Source organism: Oreochromis aureus, linkage group 10, assembly GCF_013358895.1.
Source record: "Oreochromis aureus strain Israel breed Guangdong linkage group 10, ZZ_aureus, whole genome shotgun sequence".
Taxonomy (NCBI): Eukaryota; Metazoa; Chordata; class Actinopteri; order Cichliformes; family Cichlidae; genus Oreochromis; species Oreochromis aureus.
In genome coordinates this window covers 28,930,916-28,944,889 of record NC_052951.1, presented here as the reverse complement: position 1 = coordinate 28,944,889, position 13,974 = coordinate 28,930,916, and the positions used below count along the sequence as shown (strand labels likewise).

General features: G+C 40.7%; 1 protein-coding gene across 2 annotated transcripts in view; it reads left to right on the top strand.

The window, feature by feature from the left end:
- Positions 1-13,974, top strand: part of tmem132e (transmembrane protein 132E) — a 431,641-nt gene that overhangs the window by 387,263 nt on the left and 30,404 nt on the right. For both annotated transcript variants that reach the window (XM_039618561.1, XM_039618560.1), the window contains exon 6: positions 6,239-6,444. In XM_039618561.1, the coding sequence (XP_039474495.1) occupies positions 6,239-6,444 (206 nt within the window). The remainder of the gene's footprint in view (positions 1-6,238; positions 6,445-13,974) is intronic.

Here is a 13,974-nt window from a genome sequence, read left to right as displayed (position 1 = left end):
GATGTTGTGGTCCTTGTTTTTGGTTAAGCTTCTTAGCGCTCATTAAGGCTCATCCTGTAATGATATTTTTCACCAAAACAAAAAGTGCTTTCCACTTGGGGAATTCTCTGTGTGATGATGTCCCTGTGTACAAATTCAGTTCAGTAATGAAATGCTTGTCCAAGTTTAATGTGGCTAAAACTGACTGACCTGCACAGAGCCGTGACCTCCACCCCAAGCGAGACCTCTGGGAACTGAACGCTGACTGTGAGCCAGTTTGCTGACCGCAGGTCGACCTCACTAATGCTCTTATGGCTGAGTAGAACCAAATGCCTGCAGTCAGGTTCCATCCTCTGTTGGAAAGCTTAAAAACAGTAAAGCAGAGACAGACTGGCAGATTATGAATTGCTCTGGATTTAAATGTCTTACAATTCATGGCAGGAGCACAAGGTTTTCGGAAATAGTATTTTTTTTGTAGACTGGATTTTAAGATATGCAGGGTGCATTTTAAAAGTTCTGCATACACTGTACAATTCAGATGAAAGTAACTTTTCAGTGTTGCAGGCTGAAGTGAAGACTCGTCTGATTTGATATGCAGGCAAAAATTTCTGTGATGTATTCTGCCTCAAAACCTCTGCAAATAAAATCAAACTACCTGGATGACTAGAGTTGAGTTTTTCTATATTAAGAAGTCCATGTTTACTGATTACTTCTTGCATTATGAAAAATATATAAAAAAAGAATGTGGATATTTTATTACATCCAAACAAAAGGCCCCAAAGTTTCCAGAACAACAGATCATTTTCACACTCAACACCATCAATCCTGCCAACAACAGGATAATGGGGACTGGCTCATTTAGCTAACAGAGCTAAATGAACTCAGTGTTTGCACTGCTCTTGAAGCCAGGAAACATTCATCACACAGAGAAAAACTTCATTGCAGCTACAAGACACAATTCCAGTAATCCTAGCCATATGTCAAATTTGATTTCAGTGCTAATTTGATACATGCATTATTCCTAAACGGAACCTCAATTTGGCAGAAAGTCGTGTGGAGTCATTTAGTGAACATTTAAATTTCAAAATAAAATCTGGCATGATTGGGGTTTCTTTTTGAAAATGCAATCCACACAGGAGAAATGTGTAAAGGTCTTCAGGATGGCAACATTTCTTATCTGCAGCGACTCATTCTTTGCTATGTGTGTCTTTGTCTGATAAACTTCAATGAAATCAGAAGTTGCGTGGTTTAATTGAAGCACTACCAACATAAAAGAGAAGTCCAGGGGCGACTGCAACCTTCCTAAAACCAAAATATCTCTTGTGCTGTCCAAGCATCTGCAGTTACCTGTTCAGAAAGAAAACATTGCCACTGACACGCCATCAAATAATGAGTGTGGTAGAATTTGACCTAAGCAGCTAAAGAAGGGCAGGAGACAGATGCTGTCCAGTGTAGCGAGTGATTTATTCATCATTTTTGTGACCAAACAATATTTACAAAAAATAAAAAACTCAACTCCATAATTAACTCAGTTCAAATAAACATAACTGAACTTAAATCAAGTGAAATTAAGGTCACATGCACACAGCTACACTGACCTGATCCTTTCTTCTCGAACAGCCGCGTTCATCAGCTTAAATAACCAAACAATCTCCCCCCTGGACTACTCCATTACATAGGTAAGACAAACATTTCCCTACTCAAACGTATACTGCTACGCTTCCCTAGCAATAAAACTCTACAGTGTAATCAATACATATTACAACAATAAATCAATTTCTCTATAAACACACTCTAAAATCAACTTATTAAATTACAAGGATTCTCCCCCTTCTGGTCTCTTCCTTTGACCTCAGACTAACCAGGAAACTATAAATACAGGAAGTGAAGCTACATTTCCTCCTTTTGATCCTGGAACACGGGTAGGTAAGGTGAGTTCAAACTAGACAAATTAACAGTTGAAATAAAAAAACACGTTAACTTAACAAACTTGTCAGAATTGATTTAAACAAGATGTTACATTACATAGTCTGTAAAAGTGCAAAACATAAACAAACCCGGGATAGTACATGTTTGCCTACTACAGAATACATATGAGATAATGCTAAATACATATATGAGATATTTTTGGGGAGGTGAGAAAAATGAGTTTTACTTACCCAAAAATGCAAAAATATACAAAATGAACTAACAATACAGGAGCCTTAAGAAAGAAATGCCCAATTAATAAGTTAATATAGATCCAAACCAACTGTTCAACCAAATAAAACAGATTTAACACAAGAAAAGAAGGAGACTTTAATAATGGCTGATCAGAACAGGGGAATGCAAATATGAACAAGTCATCTAACAACAAAGAAGCACAACCAACAGTTAGTTTAATAGTCACTTCAAATTAATAATAATCAACACAAGACTAAGCAAATAGGCAACTTGTCAGTCAAAGAAAATATACAACATTTAAGATAAATTATTTAACTAATCTAACCCCCCACGAGAGAGCTGCATTTGGTACGACCCATTCAGCAGCTAGCTAACTGTGCGTGCTACAAATACAACTAATATATTTTAACAAGTAAAATACATTTATAAAATAAAAAATGTATGCATGGGGGTTCACAACTTCACAGTTGTGTGGCTGCAGGTGCTGCAATCACAATAGCATTTTCAAATCTTTGTGACTTTGTTATACCCACTAATAATCAGCACCCATGACCATCACAGACTAAAATCAGGTTTAATCAGTCTGCACTCTTCAGCTGGGCTACCAGAGGTTCTTTCACTCGTTGCTCCTCAGACTGTGAATGTTTGTGAGCATTTTCTGTGGCTTCAGAGGAGGTTTTACAAATCAGATCAAGTAACTGCAGTGAGGATCACGTTATCGTTGCTTTTAGCTGGACATTAATACATTTCAATGCGAAGCTTGTGTTACAAATGGGTGCTAAAATGTTTGTGGTATCTATGAGGCTTGGGGCGGGGGGGTCGAGCTGCGTTACAAGAGGGGCAGAATTCAAATTTTGAACCACCTAAGGCTTAAAAGTCTTGATAGCGCAGGCCTCGGCTGCTTTGTGTCTCTCTTCTCCCTCCAAATTTGTGGCAGTTCAGTGCTAAATAGCTAAAGTAACCCTTGACAGGGTCCCGTGTAAATAACGTGCCGATGACGTAATGACAGTAAATCTACATTAGATGTCTGAATGCCCGAGATGCATCAAAATTATGGCTCAAGTTTCACAATGGATTTCCTAAACAAATGTTTTAAACTGCTGTCAACGCAGAATGTGGGTGAACAGAGGACTTTGCAACATTAGTGACCCCCGGGGGAGCTGTCACATTACAGTGGCATTAGAGCATTGCTCACTTCAAGGACAGACGCCGCTGCCTATAGTGGAACAGTTAGGTATATTAATTGAGTTAATGTTATGGAATAAAAGCATGAAAGGACCGTAGGTGTCTTCGCCTGTATTGACGCAGTCGGTCTCTCTGTGCGCTCTGGTGACCAGCGCATGACCAAATGCAGCACTTGCACTTGCCCCGATGATCTGTCTCCACCCAGGCAATCTGCTGGCACCATGGAGGATGCCACAGCGCATTAGCAGCGCTGTGACGGCATGTGGTGGCTCAGTGTGTGAAAGCCCTCCTCAGCAAGCCCCCACAGGGCCACTGATACCCAGAGTTGCTAACAGCTTTTGACTTGCAATTAGCCAGCCAAGTTTATCAGCAGCAATAGCTGCAGGAGCTGAAGCGGTGCTGCAGCTCGAGCGTGTTTGTGTGCGCGTGTGGCCATTTGTCTGTCCGTGACTCGAGGGTATAACGGAATACGTGTCAGGCAGATATTCTTAAAGCTACACGAAGAAAGCCATGCTGTGATTAATCAAAGGTGGCCGGGGTTATTGTGTTGACTTACTACTTCTTTTTTTTCGGTAACTCAGTTCATCCAGATAAGGCTACACATCAACAGACAGGGCAATAACATGAATTCGGTGGTAGCCCATAAGGTCAGAAACCCGCAAAATTGCATTAACTGAACCAGAGGGAAAGACTGTCATCTTAAGAAGTCCTTCCAGCACCCACCCCTCCTCCATCTCTGGCCTGTCTGCATGTGGGGAATTATATTACCCAGACCTCCTCCCAGTTATGATGAATCCCCAGCCCTGAGAAGACTGGCCAGCCCGACCTCCATTTGCGGGAGATTAGATCCTCTGATTACAATGCCAGCTACCTCCCAACACTAGATAAATCTTCAGTGGAAGCCCAAAAGCAAAGCCCTCCAGATCCATTGCAGTTAATAATTTAGTGTTCGAAGCGGACAAGTATTTATGATAATTCAAATGGAGCGGGAGATTTTTGACTGGACGGAAAACCTAAAGAATGGTTTCAAGTTAAAAATGGCATTTGCAAAGACTTAAATTTAGAAGTGTCCACATATTGAATTCATACTCTGTGTCATTGCTACGCCACAAATGATACCCCATAATAAGAGTGTCTCATGAAAGCTGAAATCTGTGAATATATTTATCTATGTGCCCAAAGGTGTTATGAACTAAAGTTCATGTAAAATGTCACATTGCTGTCAGCACTCTTATTATATAAATAATGTGCTTGCCTAAAAGCTTTTCTTGGCATATTGTGTGTCTGTATAATTGTTCATAGATCATTACGATGGGAATGGGCAAGAGAGGTGGCGGGGTCGGGACGTGGCTCGAATGCATGATTTGCACTGAGCACGCTTAACAAACGCTGGGTTACTTAGAAGCACTAATATGACTGCATGAAAGATGCAAATTAGATTAGAGAAAAGCATTTTGTTTACAACACTTGTCCACAGCGATGTGCCATCGGGATCGGAAACTGCAGGGCTTCAGTCTGATGTAATCTAAGAAGCTGTCGTCTGGTCTGCTGCATACCAACATTTTAAACATTTTCCTGTAGATTCCTGTTCTGCGTGCTGGTCATTGTTTACACATCCCGATATATTTTAAAAAGTTAATTAGAAGCTGCGTGGCTGTCACACAGTTGCAGGTTTTTAGTGTTCCTATAGTTTATTTTAACAAGATTCTCGGCCAGTAGAACTAAGACTAACGAATGGATACGTAAAAAGCTTCAGACACCGAAAATCTGAAAATGTAAGCGTCATGCTAAAGTTACCGCTGATTTTGATTGATTGCTTTCATACTTCTGGCTCATGCTATATTCACACTGCTTGTAAAAACATACAAAAAGGAGTAAGCCGAGCGCGGCCACCTACGCTGATGCCGCCGTCCTCGCTAACCATCCCTGGGCTTTTTATGTGTGTTATATGTGAGAACACTGAAGCATGTGATGGTTGATGCTTCACCCCATTATTGCAGCAATGAAAAAAGCTTTTCGAGCGTCACACAGCGACAAGTGACAAGTGTCAGTTTGTTGCTTCACATAGCAGGTTTCTACTGAAAAAGCCTCATAACCCGTCACTTTTTGCCCAAGTAGTGTGAACACAGCACAAGCATGGCAAAATCTGCTGATGCCTGGTTGGATGGGGTGAAGATTTGCACACTCTGGAGCCTCTGAATAGAAACACCGGTCTGTGCACTGTGACAAAACTGTTTCTTCTGTAACCCCAATACTGTCTAGTCAGTGAGGATTTTGTGATATCTATCTGCAATAGAGTTAAAGCATTAAAATATCATGTTTAAAAATGTCAGTCGTCACATATCTTGTGAGAAATGGGGGTTTTATTGCAATATTCATAATCCACAGACTCACTAAGGAGTTTTCATTAGAACTATTTCTTTAATATAACGCAGTTCCTGGATAATCCTGAAAATCCATCATCTGGAAATTGACTGTTAAGCCTGTCATTTCCTCCAAAGATCTCCTAAAAACAATTTCATCTACTCATGGTATTAGGTTAAAGGTTATAACTGGAAAAAGGTATCTTTAAATCAAATCCTCAAAGTTAAAACTAACTGCGTATACCTCAAGTCAAACCTGTTTTTCTTTTCATTTTGTTTGGACAAAACAGTTTGAGAAAAATGTGAAATGTGAAAAATGTGAAATGAAAGCAAAGATGTGAGATGAACTTTCACGTCACAGTCAAATGCACAGCTGTGTATTTGCTCTGCTGGACGTATCAACCTTGAAATGCTCTAGCATGAATTGTGGCAGTGACACCTGCATCCATACCGAGCTGTTTATCATCACACATCGCTTAGACTCTCTGCCACCGACGTGACCATTAACATATAGATAGTCTCTGACTTCTGACCGTGATCTGTCCCAGGTGTCCATGAATTGTGACTACGTGTTCGTCAATGGGAAGGAGACGCGGGGCTCCATGAACGCCAGGGTCATCTTCAGCTATGAGCACCTGAGCGCGCCGCTGGAGCTGACCGTCTGGGTTCCCAAACTTCCCCTGCAGGTTGAACTTTCTGACAACAATCTGAGCTTCATCAAAGGCTGGAGGGTCCCCATTCTGCCCGACCGAAGGTGAGCCTCAAGTCTATCCCAAAACAGATAACATACAATGTTGGAGCGATATCACACTCATCTACGATAACATCACGGTATTCAATAGATAGGAATACGTACTGTGTAGGCTCTACATTGTTGCTCACACATACATAATCTGTTTTGGTTGTTTACAACGTATCTGTGTGTGTGCATTTTGCTGTGTTGTGTTCATTATAGCAATTTTACAGTGTTCCCAGTATTCATACAAATCCGTCCTTTTAGAATTGGTAGGTCAAAACAACATATTCATCCATTTTTCCTCCATCCTTTGTGTGGTTTTAAATTACACCGGTAGAGTGTGTTTTGAAAAGTGCCTTCCTTACCTGCTCTGTGCACCTTCCGTGAAAATTAGACCCGTTGCTATTTTAAGGTGCACAGAGATCCACTTCTGGGATGTGTTGTGGTACATCTGGTGGAGACTCAACCTCTGTTTTGAATGGATGCGATCCTCTCCTGCCGCCACTCCAGACCCAGAACAAATCATAGCCGTGACGAGTGTATTTCAGGGTTTTGTCGTTCCCTTTATGAAACTTCAGCCAGACAGGCTTCAAAGATTTTGTTCTTTTCCAATGAGAAGCACATTGTTGTTTCACTCTTCTGTATAGTTGTATAAAAAAGAAAGTGTCATTTTAGGACATGATAGAAATCATGCTTGTTCAGTCTTTTTCTAATTTTACCATCAAAAACTTTAAAATTTAACATGCTGAATGAGGCCTGTAGAGTCTGATTGCATGGTCTAACCTTGGGGTAAAGTTCCTGGGAGCCACTCGTGGGAAGATTGTGGGATAGTGTTAATACACATCTGAATCCTCAAGACCAAAGTGCACAAACTTCAGCTTTTTTGAGGTGCTTTCACTTGCTGATGATCAGCTAATCAAGCTGTTACTTCATCTTTTAATTCCTATAGAAGCTGTAAGAGTGATGGTAATGGCACAGCATAAAGTATGATGTGTTGTGGTTCTTCAGAGGTTTATCTAAATCATTTAAAGACCTGCTGAGGACCAGATGACTTTTTTTATTATGTTGTGATTCATAAACATTACAGCTGAAACTTTCACGGCACTCTTTATACTACAACAGCAGCCACCACCGCTCGTGGTCTTTCACATGAAGGTAAATTAAACAGCTCAACTGAACTGTGAATGTAATGGAACAAAAACACCACAACTCAGTATGACAGGGTATGCAGGAGAATAAATGCATGTTAACGTCTATAATTTGCTGCTGCAAAACCAGAATTTCCCTGATATGCCAGATCTGAGTGCTACAGCAGCTAGTGCAATCTATAGTATGGACGTTTAATTAAATGGATTAGGTTAAATAGGTTAACTAGTACTTAATCTGTTTAATTGCTATCAGCGTTTACAGTACAAAGAGTCTGGAAAATGTATAATGTTGTCCACAAAAATAAGATCTAAGGTGTGGATAACAGCAATTTTCCTTTGGTTTAAAGTTTTTTCTGCATTGACGCAAGCTGTGAAGAATTGAACGTTACATATAATAGTATGTTTGAAGGGAGTAATTTAACACCTCGTTGCTGTCTTTTCTGTACTAAACTAAACCCTATGGAAAATAAAAAGAATAGAGCAGGAAAATATTCAGTGGAGAAAAATCTATTTTGAAAATATCTTATTTTTGTACATGATTGCCTGAAGACTCATTATCCAAAGTGCATGGTACCCTGCAGTCTCACACATTAGAAACTAAAAAGCTGTCCAGCCTCCATTTCTGTTATGCTGCATTTTACGGGTAGTTGCCTGTTTTGGCCCAATTAGGTGTTCTGGCTCAGGTACACAGCAGAAGTGTACCTTACAAAAAGAAGCTTTCAAGTGCAAATTGATCCACTAAGGTTTGTCATGTATGTGTCAGACCCATCTGAACCCATTTTGCACAACAGGTCCGAGACAAACGCTTAATTTGTCTTTGAGTTAAGAACACAGAAACATTTTTGCACCAAATATTTCTTGTATTTCCAGGTAGATAATGATGTTTTTGGACAGTCTGTGGGAGTCATTTGGGCTGCTACTCATGGCCCAAAATGATGGTTAGAGTTAAACAGTTGTTATTATATTTCCAAGAAACTCCTTCACACCTGTGTACTTTTCCTCCAAATACCTGTGACTAAAGCACTGTGATATGGTCACCTGCACTCAATCAAGAATTGTAAGTTGTTCAGGCCAATTGCCTTTGTGTCAGTGTTATCAAAAATTGTGTCAGCAGAAAGAATCCAGCAGGCTATGAAAAACTGAACTGTTGCCGGCAAACCTTAAAAATATGACGCTTGAAACGGCACCAGTTGGAGATTGAGGGTTTTGCAATCGAGACCTCGGTGAAGAATGCGGTCCTAGTAAAGGAACCAAGGCTCATTTACAATATTACAGCGTTCATATCATGCAAGAAGCAGTGGCAAACGAGCCCGCAACTTCACAACAAATGTTTAATGGGAGCATTAACACTCGCACGGGTGGCTGCTGTCGTTGCTGCTGGAGTACATCACTGTAGACCAATTCCATTTCTACCAAAGCTGAATACAAATGACATGCTTATGGGGTTGTTTGAAGAATGAAGGTATTTCAGATGATTTAGAGGACTTGGAAAACACCTTGCATAGCCTTATATTTCAAATGTGCTATGGAAGGTATCTTATTTTGACATGCAAAATGTGTCTTAAATGCCCCCCTTTAGCACCATTTATTCATTTATTTGTTATAGGTCCAGTCTATAATAGTACAAATCCTGTGTTTGTGCTTTTATCAGTGTTGTGTGATTTCAGACCTTGTTATGTTCCAGTGGCGTTTTTGCTGTTTGTCCAGCACGCCCCACCGAGCCAGCAATCTTATGTGATGTAACTCCCATTATCGCCTTTGTTATCCACATTTTGTGAATTTCAATAGATGCAATAGTTGGTTCAAGCAAATGTCCGCGGTTTTAGCAGTCTGTTTCTCTTAAGCGTGCATCTCTACAATTCTTCCAGCCCATTTTCTATGCATATAACTTCCCCTCTGACTTCATAAAAACAGTCATCAGAGACCCCTTGCGAGCCGTTTGCGGTTGCTGTGATTGCCACACAGCTAGGTCAGAGGAATTCATTTCGCTGTTCCTTTTTTGCATGCTGTCATTTGGATTTACTTTCATTCTTTACTTTTTCCTGTAGTCCTGTGCCACATCAGGAAACCGCAGACAAAGGCGGCTTGCATCTTTCTTGATGGTGCCACATACGGACTGCTGAAGCTGTTAATACACACTAGAATGGCCTCCCCACAGGAGTCTGTGTTTTCAGTCATATTTCTATTGTTGAGATTGAACACATCTTTTCATGTTTGCTACGGAGCATATTGGGGTTTTTCCTGTCGCCTGATGCATGTCCATATCAGCTCTCCCAGCAGCAATGACTGAATGTTTAATCATGAAATATGCTGTAAATACGTGGTACCCACACCTTGAAACGAAATGTTATTTCACTGCATCTATATCTGCCCGTGTTTGCATATCTTGATGCTGTACTTCACATGTATCATACAAAAGTGTCTATGAAGCATCTATCTGTGAATCATAATGGATTAAAGCTAGAAAAGCTGCAAAAAAAAACCCTTAAAAAAGGCCCATGTTTATCTCGTTGAACACATGAAAAGCTCACATATGGGCACATGGGGGTTTCAGACATTCCTCACGTTAAATGTCAAACATCTCTTTCGAAAACATCAGGTTATGTAGACGAAAGATTTTAAGCCTTGAGAGAAATGAAGCCAATGTGGAGGTGCCAAAAATTGCATTTCCTCTAATAACTACTTCAGTCTGGCTCCAGAGGTCTCTTTAGTTAATTTCCCCTTGAAGAGAGCTGTGTGCGGGGAACTGTTTTGTGTCTACTGGACCTCTCAATGTTTGGTGTTATGGCTAGATATGTATAGGCTTTTCTTGTGTTTTATTTTAGTGTTATGGTTCAGCAATTAGCAAGTTTCTTGTGCCTTTTTTCCACTACTCGACTAGGTTTTTAGCGTTTTCCATTAGGTGACAGTACCTGCTACCAGGTACTTTTTTAGTACCTAATTGGCCAGCTGAGGTGAGTCAAGCCAAAAATGTGACGTAAACAGACTGCATCCCACCAGTTGGCCAGGAAGTGATGTCACTGGATGAGTCATAGAAGCGACTCATTCATAAGAATCAAACGGACGAATTTTGAAACCCAGCAACGGGGGAAATGGCATCGAAACCAACACTGAGTGTCCAGAGTGTCCACAGCCTTTCTTTGGCTCTGTTCTTTACTCCGAGTGTGACAGAAGGCCATTGAGCGAGCATCAGGTACACCACCGCCACATTGTGTTGTGTTTATGTCCCATACAAATGATTTTACGGGACTTTCGGCTGTTTTGCTGTAACGATTCCATCCACATTGAGGTGGTACTCAACTGTAATGGAAAACGACTGAAACCAAGTAGAGTCAGGTGGAGCTGAGCCAAGTAGGTACTGGAGGAAAAGAGGCATTGGTGCATTGCATCCATACAGTCTGTGGATGCAGCTTGCTAATCGATCTTGCAAGACTCAGCTGATAGTTTGACAAAAATGTGTCTCTTGAGCCTAAAAAAACTTAAAACAAGGCAAAACAAGATTGATTTTAGCATTCTGACCACACCAATGCCTCAAATTGGGGGTGACAAACCGTCTTTAAGAGTACTCAGTCACCTGAGTACATTAGAGGGGCAGCTCAGGTTGAGCTGTTTAGAGACAACGTTAGAGAGAAAAGGTTGAAGTGGTTTGGATGTGCAGACGAGGGACAGTGAATGTTTTGGACAAAGGTTATTGAAGATGGAGCTGCCAGGCAGACGGAAAAGAGAAAGACCACAGACGAGGTTCATGGATGTAGTGAAGGAGGACATGCTGAGGGTTGATAGAAGACGATGCTCGGGAGGCAGATTATCTGCTGTGGCGACCCCTAAAGGACACAGCTGAAGGAAGAAGGAGAAGAGGAAGACACTATGTCATTGTGGAAATGTTGCTATTTGCATGATGCTCCTTGTCTTTTGGACATTTTATTGTTAAAAAAGAAGAGTGACAGTTTATTCTTTACTTTGAATCCACATGTGGACGTGTGGGTTTGTCAGGAAACATTTCATGTGTTACACAGCTTAGGGCTTTACAGTGCTGACCATATAATCCTATTATCTCGGGCACGAGCGGCCTCCTGTCTAAGAGAGTGAAATCACTTCCAAAAATGGACACTTGGATTTGTCCAATCGTCCTGTAAAAGAATGTGAATTTCATCATCTGTTTTTTAAAATCTCGAGCGATGAAATCTGGAAAAGCTGGGAAAAAAATTGAATACTTTGTGTTCCCTCATTTTCCCACGTTTTAAATTGATGAAACCACACGGTTGCATTCCGACTTGAAACCAAAGTTTCGAACTTGGGATTTGCCTTAACCTTGAATGACAAGACTTTGAAACATCACCGTGACTTGCTATAAGCAACCTGGACACCTGCCACAAACAAAACAAAACCAGTGCCAATAACTGTCTGCAGCAAAACTAGCAGGCTTTACTTGAAAGAGACTAGACAGACATCAACAGGATTTACAAGAACTCATCTTGTTTCTGACTAATGCCAGCGCTAACAAAGGATATCAGGTTGAAGGCTGTTTGTCCTGACCTTGGTCTTGTTTGTTTACATTCATAATGAAATGCTTCCATAATGAATTAGATGGTGTTTACAAAGGCTTGCTGCGGTACTGTTGCTTGTTAGGCATCTCAAACAGTAACACCAGATCATGATGATAATCTCTATTATTAGTCTTTTCAATAACTCCTCTCAGTATAAACTATCGCTCACTCTTATCGCTTATTTTCCTCCTTCTCTTGCTGACGCTCCCTTATACAAACCTCCCCGCACTCCTTCCCTCGCTTCCTTAACTCTCATTTTCCTTTCTGTTGCAGTCTCTCCATCCAGTGCTTCACTTCCGCAAAGTGACACATTCTGGACCTTCACACAGCGAGGTCTCTTGGCCTGCAGTGGGCCTCTGCCACAGTGCAGCAGAATTGCTCACTGGCTGCATTATCCAGCAACATGCTCTAAAAAAGGAAAGAAAGTGTAATCGGGCGAGCAGCCCGTGTGCACCGAAGCTGCAGCTTGTACGATTGTATCAGTGACTCTAATAAGAACAGACAATATTCTTCTGAGGGGGAAAAAAATATCAACCTTATTTTCAGGTACAGACTTGGGAAGGTAAACTTTCACTGACCTGACCCAAGAGTTGAGAAACTCCTTGACAGAGACAGAGTGAGTTTTATTGTCTCATTGGGTTTTTCTCTGCCTTTAAATGAATAAGTAACTGAGAGTGGAGTCTCAGTGTCTGCTGTGGAGTTAACTCGCTTACCGTATAACAGCAGCAGAAAACTACATGTCCTGAAGATGCACTGTCAGTATCCAATACACAGAGGTGCACAGGATGAAGGCTCTGTGACATTCAGACCATAGAGGTTACTGAGATTGTTTCTATGGTCCAGTTTTTCAGTTCAGCGTCTCTTTGCATGAAGTTGCTTTTAAGTGATAGAAAACAGAAGACCTTTGATCGAGCGTGCTGTTTTGATTTTAGCTTTCCTGAAACTTTACAAGGTTGTTTTTTAATAAATTTAGGGGACTTGAGGGACGGTACTAAAAAGGAATATTTAAAATTGGCAAAGCAAAGGCTGACACGTTTGGACCTTGTGTGGATTGTATGAGTCAAACTCCAAAAGCACAGGATTTTTCATAACCCATTAGCATCCTTTTGTTAGCACCTTCTTCCTTTTCTTAAACTCCATTTACTTTGCTGACTATGTCATTAATGAAGGGAACATCTTCAGTGCTTGTTTTCTTAGGCTTTACAAAGCTGCTTCTGAGCCACAGAAGATGTTTTATAAAGGATTTTTTCTATTTCTACTTCCATTTCTAGGAAGTTTGCAGAAATCGACCGATAATGAAACCTTGTCCCAAAAATGTTTCAGGTAAATTTGGAGAGTAATTACATTTTTCACGATTATTTATAATAATCCATCATGATGCTTAAAATAGTCGGTGAGTTTTTGGCTGAAATCAAGACTCGTCAGACCAGACAACATTCTTCCAATCTTCTGTTGTGTGCTTTAGCCCATCTGCTTAAAGGTTCGTAATGTTGTGTATTCAGAAATCCTCTTCTGCAGACCTTTCTGTCGGACAGTCTCCTCCAACATCAGCAAGACCAAAGAACTGCTTCTCATTGGATAGTTTCTGTTTCTCAGACTATTCTCAGTAAACCCTGGAGATGGTTAGGTGAGAAAATCTCCTCAGATTATCAGTCTCTGAAATACTCAGACCAGCACATCATGCCACGTTCAAAGCCACTTACATTACCTTTCTTCCCCGTTCTGATTCACAGTTGGAACTTCAGCAGGTCATCTTGACAATGTCTACATGCCTAAAGGCATGAAGTTGTTCTAACATGCTTGGATGATTAGATGTTTATGTTAGCAAGCCTTTGAAAATGTGTACGTAATGA